The following is a 12,449-nucleotide window of genomic DNA, read 5'->3' as shown; positions in this document are numbered from 1 at the left end:
AATCTTTAATGGCTTCCTCGGGTTCATGTGGGAGGGGTGGACAAGGGGGTATTTTAATGTCTCTGGCAGCACTGTTTCATTTTGTTGTTTTTCATTACTTGAATGTCATAATTTTTTATATTAATCTTTGTAATACAAAGTCTGAGTCTAGGTACCAAATCAATATTCCTTTACTCGTTGTTCTCCCAATTAGGCCTAATATATGACAGTAAGTAAGTATCTGAGGGGGAAACAAATCTTATCACTTACTTAAATGTATTTTGGTTTGAACAGCTTTGCTCAGGCCTAGAGCCTTAGTACTTTAGCGTGAGACTGTCAGGTAAGTTGTATTATCATCTACCAGACTGACTAGGCATATGTGACCATCACCTCAATTTCTGCAGAAATCAATATTTTTTTCTGTAGCAATAGCTCTTGACTTTTCTCCACCTAGCACAGCGTAAAGATACAACAGTACTGTGGCACACTACATGGTGATTCCTCCTTGGGATTTGGGAGCTTATCAGAATCTCCAGGGGTACTTATAATTTGAAAAAGTCCCCCAGGTGTGATTCTGATTTGCTTCCTTCTCCTCCTTCTACTCTAAGAATCACTGTTTCATCCAGAAGCTTCAGCATAAAGAGGCACATTTATTGCATATTGTGCTTGCATAGTTGAGCTCCCCAATCTCCATGCACCCATCCTTCCCTCTTGAGTGGTCCTCAGTAGTTCTAATACCGTAATTTCTGAAACCAATGTCTGCCTGTCACCAAAGGTGTAACTACCACCAAAGCAGCCCCATTAGTGTTTGGAAGCCTACAAGCAAGGAGCTCTCCACAAGCTTGAGGGCAAGGTTTAGTTGTGTGGTTTATTTAAATGGGAGCCCTTTGCAAAGACTTAGACTGGAGTCCAAGATTTGTACTAACATCACTCCCTTTCTCAATTTGATTGCAACATTTTATGGTGAAAATTTTCAACTCTGCGCCAATGTTGAAAGAATTTCAAGATGATCACCTATATATCCACCACCTAGATTCTGCAGTTATCATTTTAATATGCTTGCTTAATCATATGTCTACACAAATATTCACCCTCTGTTCATCTATTCACCGTTTTTAAGCATTTCACAGTAAATTCTGGATATCAGTACAATTCACCCTAAACACTTCAGTACACATATCATTAACTAGAGTTTAATATTTGTTTATAGCTTTTTCTTTTGATATAATATTTACATATGATAAAATGCAAAAATCTTTTTTTTTTAATATTTATTTAGGCTGTGCTGGGTCTTGGTTGTGGCACGCAGGATCTTCACTGCTGCATGTGGGCTCTTTAGTTGCAGCATGCAGGTAGCGTCTAGTTCTCTGACCAGAGATTGAACCTGGGCCCCCTGCATTGGGAGTGTCTTAGCCACTGGATCACCAAGAAAGTCCCTAAAGTGCCGAAATCTTAAGTGTTCATTACCTGAGTGCTGACAGATGATAAATCTGTATAACCCAAATCCCTATCAAGATATAGAAGATTTTTACACTCTCTTTTTTCTGCCCAGATTATTCCCTCTTGACTTTGTATAGTCTCTGAGTTAAAGGTAAGAAAAAGGCTTGTCAGTGTTTCCAGGACAAATAAGGATCAATGCTTCATCATGGATCAGCAGATTTCTCTTTTCCCTCGCCAAAGTACCTTGTGTTTTAAATTATATATGAATGTCTTAAACAAGAGACTGAGAGGATTCCCTGGTGGTCCAGTGGTTAGGGCTCGGTACTTTCACTGCCAGGGCCCAGGTTCGATCCCTGGTCAGGAAACTAAGATCCCACAAGCCTCGCGGCACAGCCCCCCAAATTTTTTTTTTAATTTAAAAAAATAAGTAAATAAATAAAACAGGAGACTGAATGAGTAACTTGCCTTTCAGTTTTTAAATACTTATTTTGGAAAATAGGTATAAATACCTTATATCTATGTAGTTAAGTATTATAAAGTGAGAGCTCTAGTTTAATGAAATGTGAAGAGATATGCATAGAAACATAAGTGGGAAAGAGAAAGGAAGTGGGATGAAGGTGAGATGGGGAAAAAATCACCTAAATATTAATGTAATATAACATGCATTAATATGTAGTTAATTGATTAAAAATATGTATATCTAACATCACGAGATATCATAGTCTATCCTGATGACAGTGGCATGCCATTTATTCAAGAATATCAGCATATCATAATCTGCCTTTAGGAAATACACATTAAATTCCTCTCACAATTGGCCTTGGGTATTTGTCATTTTACTGTTAATGCCTTTATGCCTGGTAAATAGCTCTTACTTGGCTTATTTTTAGAGTGATGTAACATATTTTAATTTATACCAGTATATTTAAAATATGACATAAGTTTGAAATTATTTGCTTGCGTTTTATGAGGAGCAACACATAAGTGTATTTCTAATAAAATAATTCTAGTCCCGAAAGGAAAGCTGCGACAAAAGTAAATTGTGCTATTTCCATAATAAAAAGATGTAGAAAACATGCAGGCATTTGCATATAGTTCCTGAAATATTGCATACCGGCTTGGTCAGTGCTGGTAAGTCCATTTCAAGGATGTTTCCCTTAGTCCATTAGTTTGGATAATGAGCCCTATAAAGTACATTTATAACTTGTGGCACTGTAAGGAGATGGATTCTAATTTTCATCCTTTTATCTAGACACACTGAAAGAAGGTCAGTGGAGGGTTCTATATGATTTATTTTCCCAACACACATCAGATGACAGAGACCTGATAATGTCCATGCATAAGTGTTCTCCTTATTTGGAAACAGCACTTGAAAGAAATCTTTATATGATCATCCTTTGGAGTAAAGTGGAAACAGATATTAAAAGAAGCTCCATCCGATTTTTTTGGTTTAAAACATTATCACACGTGGGACAAGATAGCTATTCTTGAACAAAAGAGAAAGTGACACTTAACAGAAAAATAAAAAGCCTTTAGTGACTTTTATAGGCTGTGAATGATATAACAAGATATTTAATCAACTTTTCCTCCCCCTCTTCTTAGATCTGTTAAGGAAAAAAAAAGCCTGTTTCCTAAACAAAGAAAAAGCTTCTGTGTTCCTAAACATTAGAAAAACTTATAGAATAATACTTGTCCTAGCTTTATTCTTATTATTAAGCATTCAAAATAAATAAGTTCTAGTCTATACTTATTTTATAGTTTAAAAGACTTCAAAATAGCAACAAGAATGTATATTCTGCAGTTTAGTGAAGTTTTGTGTCAAAAATGTGAAATTGTAGGCAATTTTAAAATCTTGTCTTTTAAGACATTAGTTTTAGATTCAAGATTGGTAGCTGATTATGTTCATTTTCTCAATTATGTAATCATTAATGAGAACTATTTTTCTGTGCTTATCTTCTTCGTAGATGTAAAGCAATCATAGATCAGTTTGGTCAGAGAATAATCTCTAAGCATTTCCTTGTGGAAGACAGTTACTTTTCTGAGAACACATGCTCGCATGTGCAATACAGGTAAGGCACCCCTCCAGCCACTCTGCAAGGGAAGGTGAAACGGGGAAATTCATCTGTGTGATTACATTGACACTTCTGTATGACTCTGTTCTTCAAGTAAGATGCAAATGTATACCAAACCAAAGATATATTCAGTGTGTTACCACTGTTCTCTTATAAGGTCTGGTTTTGTGGAGGAGCCTAGCCTAATGTTGACTCCTTTGCATCAGCTGGGGTCTGTCTCCAGGTCACACATCCTCCTTTCATGAGCCAAGAAAAGATTAAAGCAGAACTTGACTTGGTTTGGAGAGGTGACACTTTTATCATAACAGTTCTTTGAAACATGCCTTCTGGTGGTTGTATAGCTATATAAATGAAATTTATCCATGGAATCTGAGTCACTTATTAACTGTTTTCTGCATTACAGGCAGATCTCCAGGGCAGTCTTGATTACGGATAGGTCTGTACTAAAAACAGATTCAGATCAACAGGTAATTCCAGTTCTGTACTTTTTAATAGCATGTTACTAACTTAATCTACATGGTAATATGTGTAAATTAACATCGGTGAAATAAAATATATTAACCAATATGTACTAATACATTTAATGCATTTTAAAAACACATAATGGCAATTATGTAATAATCTTGGTTTCTTAAAGATTTCCTTTCAGTGGAACAAATAATTGCATCTTATGTAACAGATTTATTCTAGGAATATTGAAATCATCGTAGTTTTTTTTACAGCTATTTCTATGAAATTGAAAGTATATTACTATGAGAAGAAAAGCGTTTAGAAGCATTTAAAAATCTTGGAGGAAAAGGCTTTATGGTAACCAGTCCTACAGCAGTGGTGGTAAGCTCACCATTAGGGGCCCGGTGTGAATGAATATCAGCACACGTTTTCAGTTCTGACATTTCCTCATCACCATGGTTCATTTCGGTACCCCATTCCTCCTCATAACCCCTGATTCGATAGAAGTGTCTTTATACCTGTGGTTTTTCCTCAGTTTGAACACTTAAATTCCAGAAGTATGCCCCCTTCTCCTTCTGACCATAATTTACAGGACTGATAAAATCAGCTTACTTAGTAAGTGTGACTGTCAGACCTATCCTATATGCTACTGCTAAAAATAGGTTCCAAAATTTCCTTAAGTTGGAAGCTTTGTATTATATAAAGCAAATATGTTAATTTTACGAGTGAGCGCAAATACTTTCATTTAATCATTCAGCAGACAATGAGTGCCTTCGACATGCCAGCCAGTGTGCTGGGTTCTGAGGAGATAGTGCTGACCATGATAGCATCTGTGCCCTCAGCTTGCAGTCTAGAGGATACAGATACAGACAGATAAATAGCAACAACAGTACAGTGTGACAGGTGCGAGCGAGAAGTGGTAAAATCATAGCACTCATCACACTGTCCTGTAGTTGCTAGTTTACTTGTCTGTAGCTCCCAGTAAACCATAAGCTTTGTGAATGGGTCGAAGAATGACAAAGGCAGAAAAGTGAAGAGAGCAAACAGATGCTTCTGAAGAAGCTAAGCTGGGAAGAGTAAGAGGGAAGAAGTGATTCCTGCAGCGGGATGTGGAAGCGAAGAGGGCATTTCTTTAAAGTATTAGAGCAGCAGTCCCCAACACTTTTGGCACCAGGGACCAGTTTCGTGGAAGACAGTTTTTCCATGGACCAGGGTGGGAGGGATGGTTTTGGGATGATTCAATCGCATTACATTTATTGTGCGCTTTATTTCTATTATTATTACATTGTAATATATAATGAAATAATTATACAACTCACCATATGGCAGAATCAGTGGGGGCCCTGAACTTGTTTTCACTTGCGACTCACTGATAGGGTTTTGATATGAGTTTGCAAGCAATTGATTTATTATGGTCTCTGTGCAGTCAAACCTCTCTGCTAATGATAATCTGTATTTGCAGCCGTTCACCAGTGCTAGCATCACCGCTTCAGCTCTACCTCATATCATCAGGCATTAGATTCTCATAAGGAGTGTGCAACCTAGATCCCTCGCATGCGCAGTTCACAATAGGGTTCGCGCTCCTATGAGAATCTATTGCCACCACTGATTTGATAGGAGGCGGAGCTCAGGCGGTAACGCGAGCAATGGGGAACGGCTGTAAATACAGATGAAGCTTCACTCGCTTGCCTGCCACTCACCTCCAGCTGTGCAGCCCAGTTCCTAACAGGCCACAGACACCGGTACCCATCCGTGGCCTGGGGGTTGGGGCCCCCTGTATTAGAGTATATTTCAACTGATGGGGATGGGGCCAGTAGAGAGGGAGAGGTTGAAGATTCCCAGGAGAAAAGGAGGATAATTGATGCAGCAAGGTCCAGATAAAGGCTGGGGAGGATGGGATTCAGAGAACAGGTAAAAAACATTGCCCTTAGATGGGATGTGAGACACTGAAATAAGAGGGTGAATGCAGGAGAATCTGTAGGTTTGGGAGTTCCCATCTGATGGGTTCTATTTACTTTTTAAATTACAAGGTGAGGTTATCTCCTGAGAATGGAGGTATGAGTGTGGGGATGGGTCAAAGCTCATGGAAGGGTGTAAAATAATCACCGTGAAGAGTGACCTGTCTCGTGGTCAGATGGCTGGGCAGTGTTGAGGGGTCCAATTAAATCTGGAGGTCATGGGTTTACAGTGGCATTAATCTGCTCTGATCCTTCCAGCTTTTTCATTCTCTTACCCCCACCCAGCCTACTCATTGACCTATTAAAAGAGACCTACAATTCCTTGCTCCCTCTGTTTCCTCCGGGATTACTAGCTCCCTTCTGCCCTCTTCCTTTTCCGTGTCCTAGACCACACGGTGGATCTTCTGAACTGCTCTTTCTCCAAAACCTTCAATTCCTGTGTAGCCATGTTCTTCCTCTGCACCCACAGAGGAAAGTCCCATACCTGGATGAAGCTGGGATCTACACCTGGATCACTAAGGCTGATTGGGAAAACAGTACAGCCAGACAGACTGGCGCCACCACAGTGTTGGGGGCACCAACCTCATCCAGCAGGACCCTCAGTACCCACCACCAGTTAGCTCCTCACTGGCTCAGACAGTGCCCTCTCCCCTCAGAGCCTAGTCCAACTTTTCACTATTTTACCCACCTTTAGCCCTCTCACTCTCCCCCATCACTTTGCTGAGAAAAGTAAGGACACCTACTAAGCACAGTGCCCTTTGACCTCCTGCCCGACCACCCACAACTTATGTACACCAGCACAGAGACTAATGAGGGGTCTCCCCTCCTTGTCCAAGGCCAAGCCCTTTCACCAGCACGCTTGACACACACATGCACCCACACCACCCTGTATGCCTGCTCTCTCTCCTACATTTTTAGCCTCTCCCCACTATTGGCACCTTCCCCTCAACCTATACACATGTATTAGCATTTTCTGTTCCAAAAATTAAAATAATAAGGCAAACAGGAAAATGCTCCCTTGAGTCTGCCCCCATCTGTAGCTAGTATCCAATCTCTCCCCTGCTCCTGTCAATATTTTTGAGATGGTATCTCTACTTGCTGCCTCCAGCTCCTTACGTCTCATTCATTTCTAGACCAACCTGGCTTCTACCCTCACATTCCTACCATAGTTTCTCTTGGTAAGTTTATTAATAACTTTGTACTAGTCAAGACCACAGGGCGTTTTTGGGGTTTTGTTTACTAGGTCTTTTCTGGTATATTTGACAGTGTTGATTATTCCCTTTCTCTTGAAACTCTCTACTCCTTTGGCTTCCATGACACTGTGTTCTCCTGGTTTTCCTCATAACTCTCTGGCTATTCCCTCTCTGCCTCCTCTGTGGGCTCTATCCTCCTCTTAAATATTGGGCTTCCTCGGGGTTCTCAGCTCAGCCCACCATATCTGTTACTCTTTGCACACTTGCTGCTTGACTCCATGTACTCTCATGGTTCCAACTCTGCATAAAAGTTGGTGACAGCCTTCCACTTGTATATCTCCCAGGACTTTTGGCCCACAGGCCAAATATCCTACTGGACATCTGTCCCAAGGACTCCTCAAACTGAACATACTCAGAGCTGAACTCACCGTCTTCCCTCTCCAAACTACTCATCCATCGCTTCCTACTTCCATGAAAGCACTTACATCCTTCCAACAACGATTTCTTCCTCCTATCTCTGAAATCTCATGAGCCTCCAGGTCCTTGTCACTGTACATCCTAGAAGTTGCTCCAGTCTGCTTTTCCTCTTGATCCTTATTCTCACTGCTCCAGTTTTGGAACTCATCACCTCTTCCTTCTAACTGGTCACCCTGCTTCTCATCTTGTCTCCTATAAATCTATCCTCCATATAGCTATCAGAGAGATCAATCTAAAATGTACACCTGGCCTGCCTTTTTTTGTTTCCTATATGAGTTTTTTTCCCCTTTTTAAATTTTTGAAGCACAAATAAAATGATGAGACTTAGAGGAAAGAGTAGGTGTCAGTCTAGATAAATTTTATGGAAGTGGTATTAAAGTGTTGAAGGAATTATCTTTTGATGGCTGTTATAATCTCTCTGAGATTTAAGACAGTTATATTCTCAGGGTTCAGACAGAAGGCACTGTGGTAGGGGGTCACTGATTATATCTCAGTTTTTTTAAAAAAATATAGATGATAGTTGTAGGAAACAAAAGAAGTACTTACATGTTGATACAGTCCTTAAGATACCTTTCCAGTTATACACATGTTTTTAGTCATAGTCATTTGATAATTATCATATGACATTAAATCCATGTTTTAGTGGTTCCTCTCTCTTTAATGCTAAAGTACAACACTTTTTATCATAGACAGCAGCAAAAGGAGTTAAGAGGAATATGGAGAACACAATTTTTGAGACATTGTAAAACCCAAAATGTATATACAGGTAATGACAGTAAGATAGTCATGATTATCAAAATAATTTCTATTTTCAGAACTTGTAGGCATTTCCTTGGTAGGCTATCAATGTGACATTGCCAGTCAAAAATATAAGCATAATGCTCACAGGTAAAAGTACAAATGGGGCTTTACTTTTTGGCAGTGTTTCCTGTATAAAATGATATCGTTACCTCAGATTGAAGATTAAATTGAGAATTAATATTGAAGCTTTTGGTTCTGTAGAGAAACACTGACCTGATGGGTATTTAAAGTCTTTTAAATATAAAGCCATATAGCATATGAGTGCTGCCTAGGGCAGCATACTACATATTAATGGAGTCCTTAAATTACTTTGAACCCATTCATTTTGAAACATTTTGGTATATGTTTAGCTGTACTTTGGTACATTTTGACATATACTTTGCTTATTTCAATTTCTTTGCAATTTGTAACATTTTAAATTTTTAGTGCTCTATAACTGCTATTTTTAGCCAATATGAATAATCAAAATTAATTTAATGTGCTCTGATTTCAAACAGTGAAGTACATACAACTCAGAGGTAATTAATCATATCCTTTGAAAATATGTAGTAAGTGAAGGATTTAATAAATATTAAAGATATTTGAAATATTTATCATCTACAAATTAAAGGACTGCAATATATATATCATATGTAAATATATCAATAATGCAGAAACTGGACATTAGGACACATGTGCATGCTTTATGTTTCAAACTGTGTTCTAAAATTCAATCCTTCCAGATCAATGTTTTTCAAACATCAATGAGAGTTTGAAAAAAGACACTCAGTTTGGCAGTTAATTACACTCTAATGATAGAAAAATGAAAATGAGATCTAACAGCTATGTCTGATATTTTGTTTCTGCTTTTTAGATTTCCATTTTGACAGTGCCAGCAGAAGAACCAGGAGCTTTTGCTGTTCGGGTCATTGAGTTATGTTCCTCAACAATGACATGCATGAAAGGCACATGTAAGCACAACAGAGTCTGGTATTTTCCTTTGTGTTTGTTTAGGAAGTAAACGGGGACAGCTGTTGTTACCATTCTCAGGGTTGTGTTAGTAGAGTTTTGCCGTATATATATATATATATATTTTTTTTTTAATTCACAGTATTTGTTCAAACAGTGTATGTTCATACAGTAAGTCATTTCATACCTTCCCCTTGCCTCTAAACATTTCTATGGCTAAATCTTCACAGGCACCATTGTTAATCTCTCCAGTGAAAGGATTTCTGTGACTTTCCAATTCTTTCTTTCTTTTTTTTTTGTAACATCTTTATTGGAGTATAATTGTTTACAATGTTGTGTTCGTTTCTGCTGTATATCAAAGTGAATCAGCTATATGTATACATATATCCCCATATCCCCTCCCTCTTGTGTCCCCTCCCACCCTCCCTATCCCACCCCTCTAGGTGGTCGCAAAGCACCCAGCTGATCTCCCTGTGCTATGTGGTTGCTTCCCACTAGCTATCTGTTTTACATTTGGTAGTGTATATATGTCAATGCTACTCTCTCACTTTGTCCCAGCTTACCCTTCCCCCTCCCTATGCCCTGAAGTCCATTCTCTGCTTCTGCATCTTTATTCCGATCCTGCCTCTAAGTTCATCAGAACCTTTTTTTTCTTTTTAGATTCCATGTATATGTGTTAGCATATGGTATTTGTTTTTCTCTTTCTGACTTCCTTCACTCTGTATGACAGACTCTAGGTCTATCCACCTCACTATAGAGGACTCAATATCATTTCTTTTTACAGCCAAGTAATATTCCATTGTATATATGTGCCACATCTTCGTTATCCATTCATCTGTCGATGGACACTTAGGTTGCTTCCATGTCCTGGCTATTGTAAATAGTACTGCAATGAACATTGTGATACGTGACTCTTTTTTTGAATTATGGCTTTTTCAGGGTATATGCCCAGTAGTGGGATTGCTGGGTCATATGGTAGTTCTATTTGTAGTTTTTTAAGGAACTTCCATACTGTTCTCCATAGTGGCTGTATCAATTTACATTCCCACCAACAGTGCAAGAGTGTTCCTTTTCTCCACACCCTCTCCAGCATTTATTGTTTGTAGGTTTTTTGATGATGACCATTCTGACCAGTGTGAGGTGATACCTCACTATAGTTTTGATTTGCATTTCTCTAATGATTAGTGATGTTGAGCATCCTTTCATGTGTTTTTAGGCAATCCATGTATCTTGTCTGGAGAAATGTTTATTTAGGTCTTCTGCCCATTTTGTGATTCAGTTGTTTGTTTTTTTGATATTAAGCTACATGAGCTGCTTGTAAATTTTGGAAATTAATCCTTTGTCAGTTACTTCATTTGAAAATATTTTCTCCCATTTTGAGGGTTGTCTTTTCATCTTGTTTATGGTTTCCTTTGCTGTGGAAAAGCTTTTAAGTTTCATTAGATCCCATTTGTTTATTTTTGCTTTTATTTCCATTTCTCTAGGAGGTGGGTCAAAAAGGATCTTGGTGTGATTATGTCATAGAGTGTTCTGCCTGTATTTTCCTCTAAGGGTTTTATAGTGTCCATCATGTTTAATGTGTCATTTAAAGCTTGTGTTTCCTTATTTATTTTCATTTGGATGATCTGTCCATTGGTGAAAGTGGGGTGTTAAAGTCCCCTGGTAGTATTGTGTTACTGTTGATTTCCCCTTTTATGCCTGTTAGCATTTGCCTTATATATTGAGGTGCTCCTATGTTGGGTGCAGAAATATTTACAATTGTTATATCTTCTTCTTGGATTGATCCCTTGATCATTATGTAGTGTCCTCTGTGTCTTTTGTAATAGTCTTTATTTTAAAGTCTGTTTTGTCTGATATGAGAATTGCTACTCCAGCTTTCTTTTCATTTCCATTTGCATGGAATATCTTTTCCCATCCTGTCACTTTCAGTCTGTATGTGTCCCTAGGTCTGAAGTGGGTGTCTTGTAGACAGCCTACATACGGGTCTTGTTTGTATCCATTCAGCTAGTCTGTGTCTTTTGGTTGGATCATTTAATCCATTTACATTTAAGGTAATTATCAATATGTATGTTCCTATTACCACTTTCTTAATTATTTTGGGTTTGTTTTTGTAGGTCTTTTCCTTCTCTTGTGTTTCCTGCCTAGAGAAGTTCCTTTAGCATTTGTTGTAGAGCTGGTTTGGTGGTGCTGAATTCTCTTAGCTTTTGCTTGTTTGTAAAGGTTTTGATTTCTCCACTGAATCTGAATGAGATCGTTGCTGGGTAGAGTAATCTTGGTTGTAGGTTTTTCCCTTTCATCACTTTAAATATGTCCTGCCACTCCCTTCTGGCTTGCAAAGTTTCTGATGAAAGATCAGCTGTTAAGCTTATGGGGATTCCCTTGTATGTTATTTGTTGCTTTTCCCTTGCTGCTCTTAATTTTGTTTGTGTATTTAATTTTTGATATTTTGATTATAATGTGTCTTGGCATGTTTCTCCTTGGATTTATCCTGTATGGGACTCTCTGCAATTCCTGGACTTGATTGACTATTTCCTTTCCCATGTTAGGAAAGTTTTCAACTATAATTTCTTCCAGTATTTTCTCAGACACTTTCTTTTTCTCTTCTTCTTTTGGGACCCCTATAATTTGAATGTTGGTGCGTTTAGTGTTGTCCCATAGGTCTCTGAGACTGTCATCAATTCTTTTCATTCTTTTTTCTTTATTCTTCTCTGTGGTAATTTTTTCCACTAGTTTATCTTCCAGTTCACTTATCAGGTCTTCTGCCTCAGTTATTCTGCTATTGATTCCTTCTAGAGAATTTTTAATTTCATTTATGGTGTTGTTCATCCTTGTTTGTTTGCTCTGTAGTTCTTCTAGGTCCTTGTTAAACGTTTCTTGTATTTTCTCCATTCTTTTTCCAAGATTTTGGATCATGTTTATTAACATTACTCTGAATTCTTTTTCAGGTAGACTGTCTTTTTCCTCTACATTTGTTTGGTCTGGTGGGATTTTACGTTTCTCCTTCATCTGCTGTATATTTCTCTGTCTTCTCATTTTGCTTAACTTACTGTGTTTGGGGTCTCTTTCTTGTAGTCTGCAGGTTTGTAGTTCCCGTTGTTTTTGGTGTCTGCCCCCAGTGGGTAAGGTTGGTT

The 12,449-nt window shown here is 38.3% G+C and overlaps 1 protein-coding gene across 1 annotated transcript in view; it reads left to right on the top strand.

The window, feature by feature from the left end:
* Positions 1-12,449, top strand: part of CHM (CHM Rab escort protein) — a 193,235-nt gene that overhangs the window by 133,016 nt on the left and 47,770 nt on the right. The window contains exons 11-13 of the mRNA XM_029240204.1: positions 3,384-3,488; positions 3,895-3,958; positions 9,224-9,320. Coding sequence (XP_029096037.1) covers positions 3,384-3,488; positions 3,895-3,958; positions 9,224-9,320 — 266 coding nt within the window. The remainder of the gene's footprint in view (positions 1-3,383; positions 3,489-3,894; positions 3,959-9,223; positions 9,321-12,449) is intronic.

Source organism: Monodon monoceros, unplaced genomic scaffold (genome assembly GCF_005190385.1).
Source record: "Monodon monoceros isolate NGI ecotype Baffin Bay Population unplaced genomic scaffold, NGI_Narwhal_1 Super_Scaffold_22, whole genome shotgun sequence".
In the NCBI taxonomy this organism is placed as follows: Eukaryota; Metazoa; Chordata; class Mammalia; order Artiodactyla; family Monodontidae; genus Monodon; species Monodon monoceros.
Note: the sequence above shows the minus strand (reverse complement) of the source record. Positions and strands in the feature narration are given on the sequence as shown.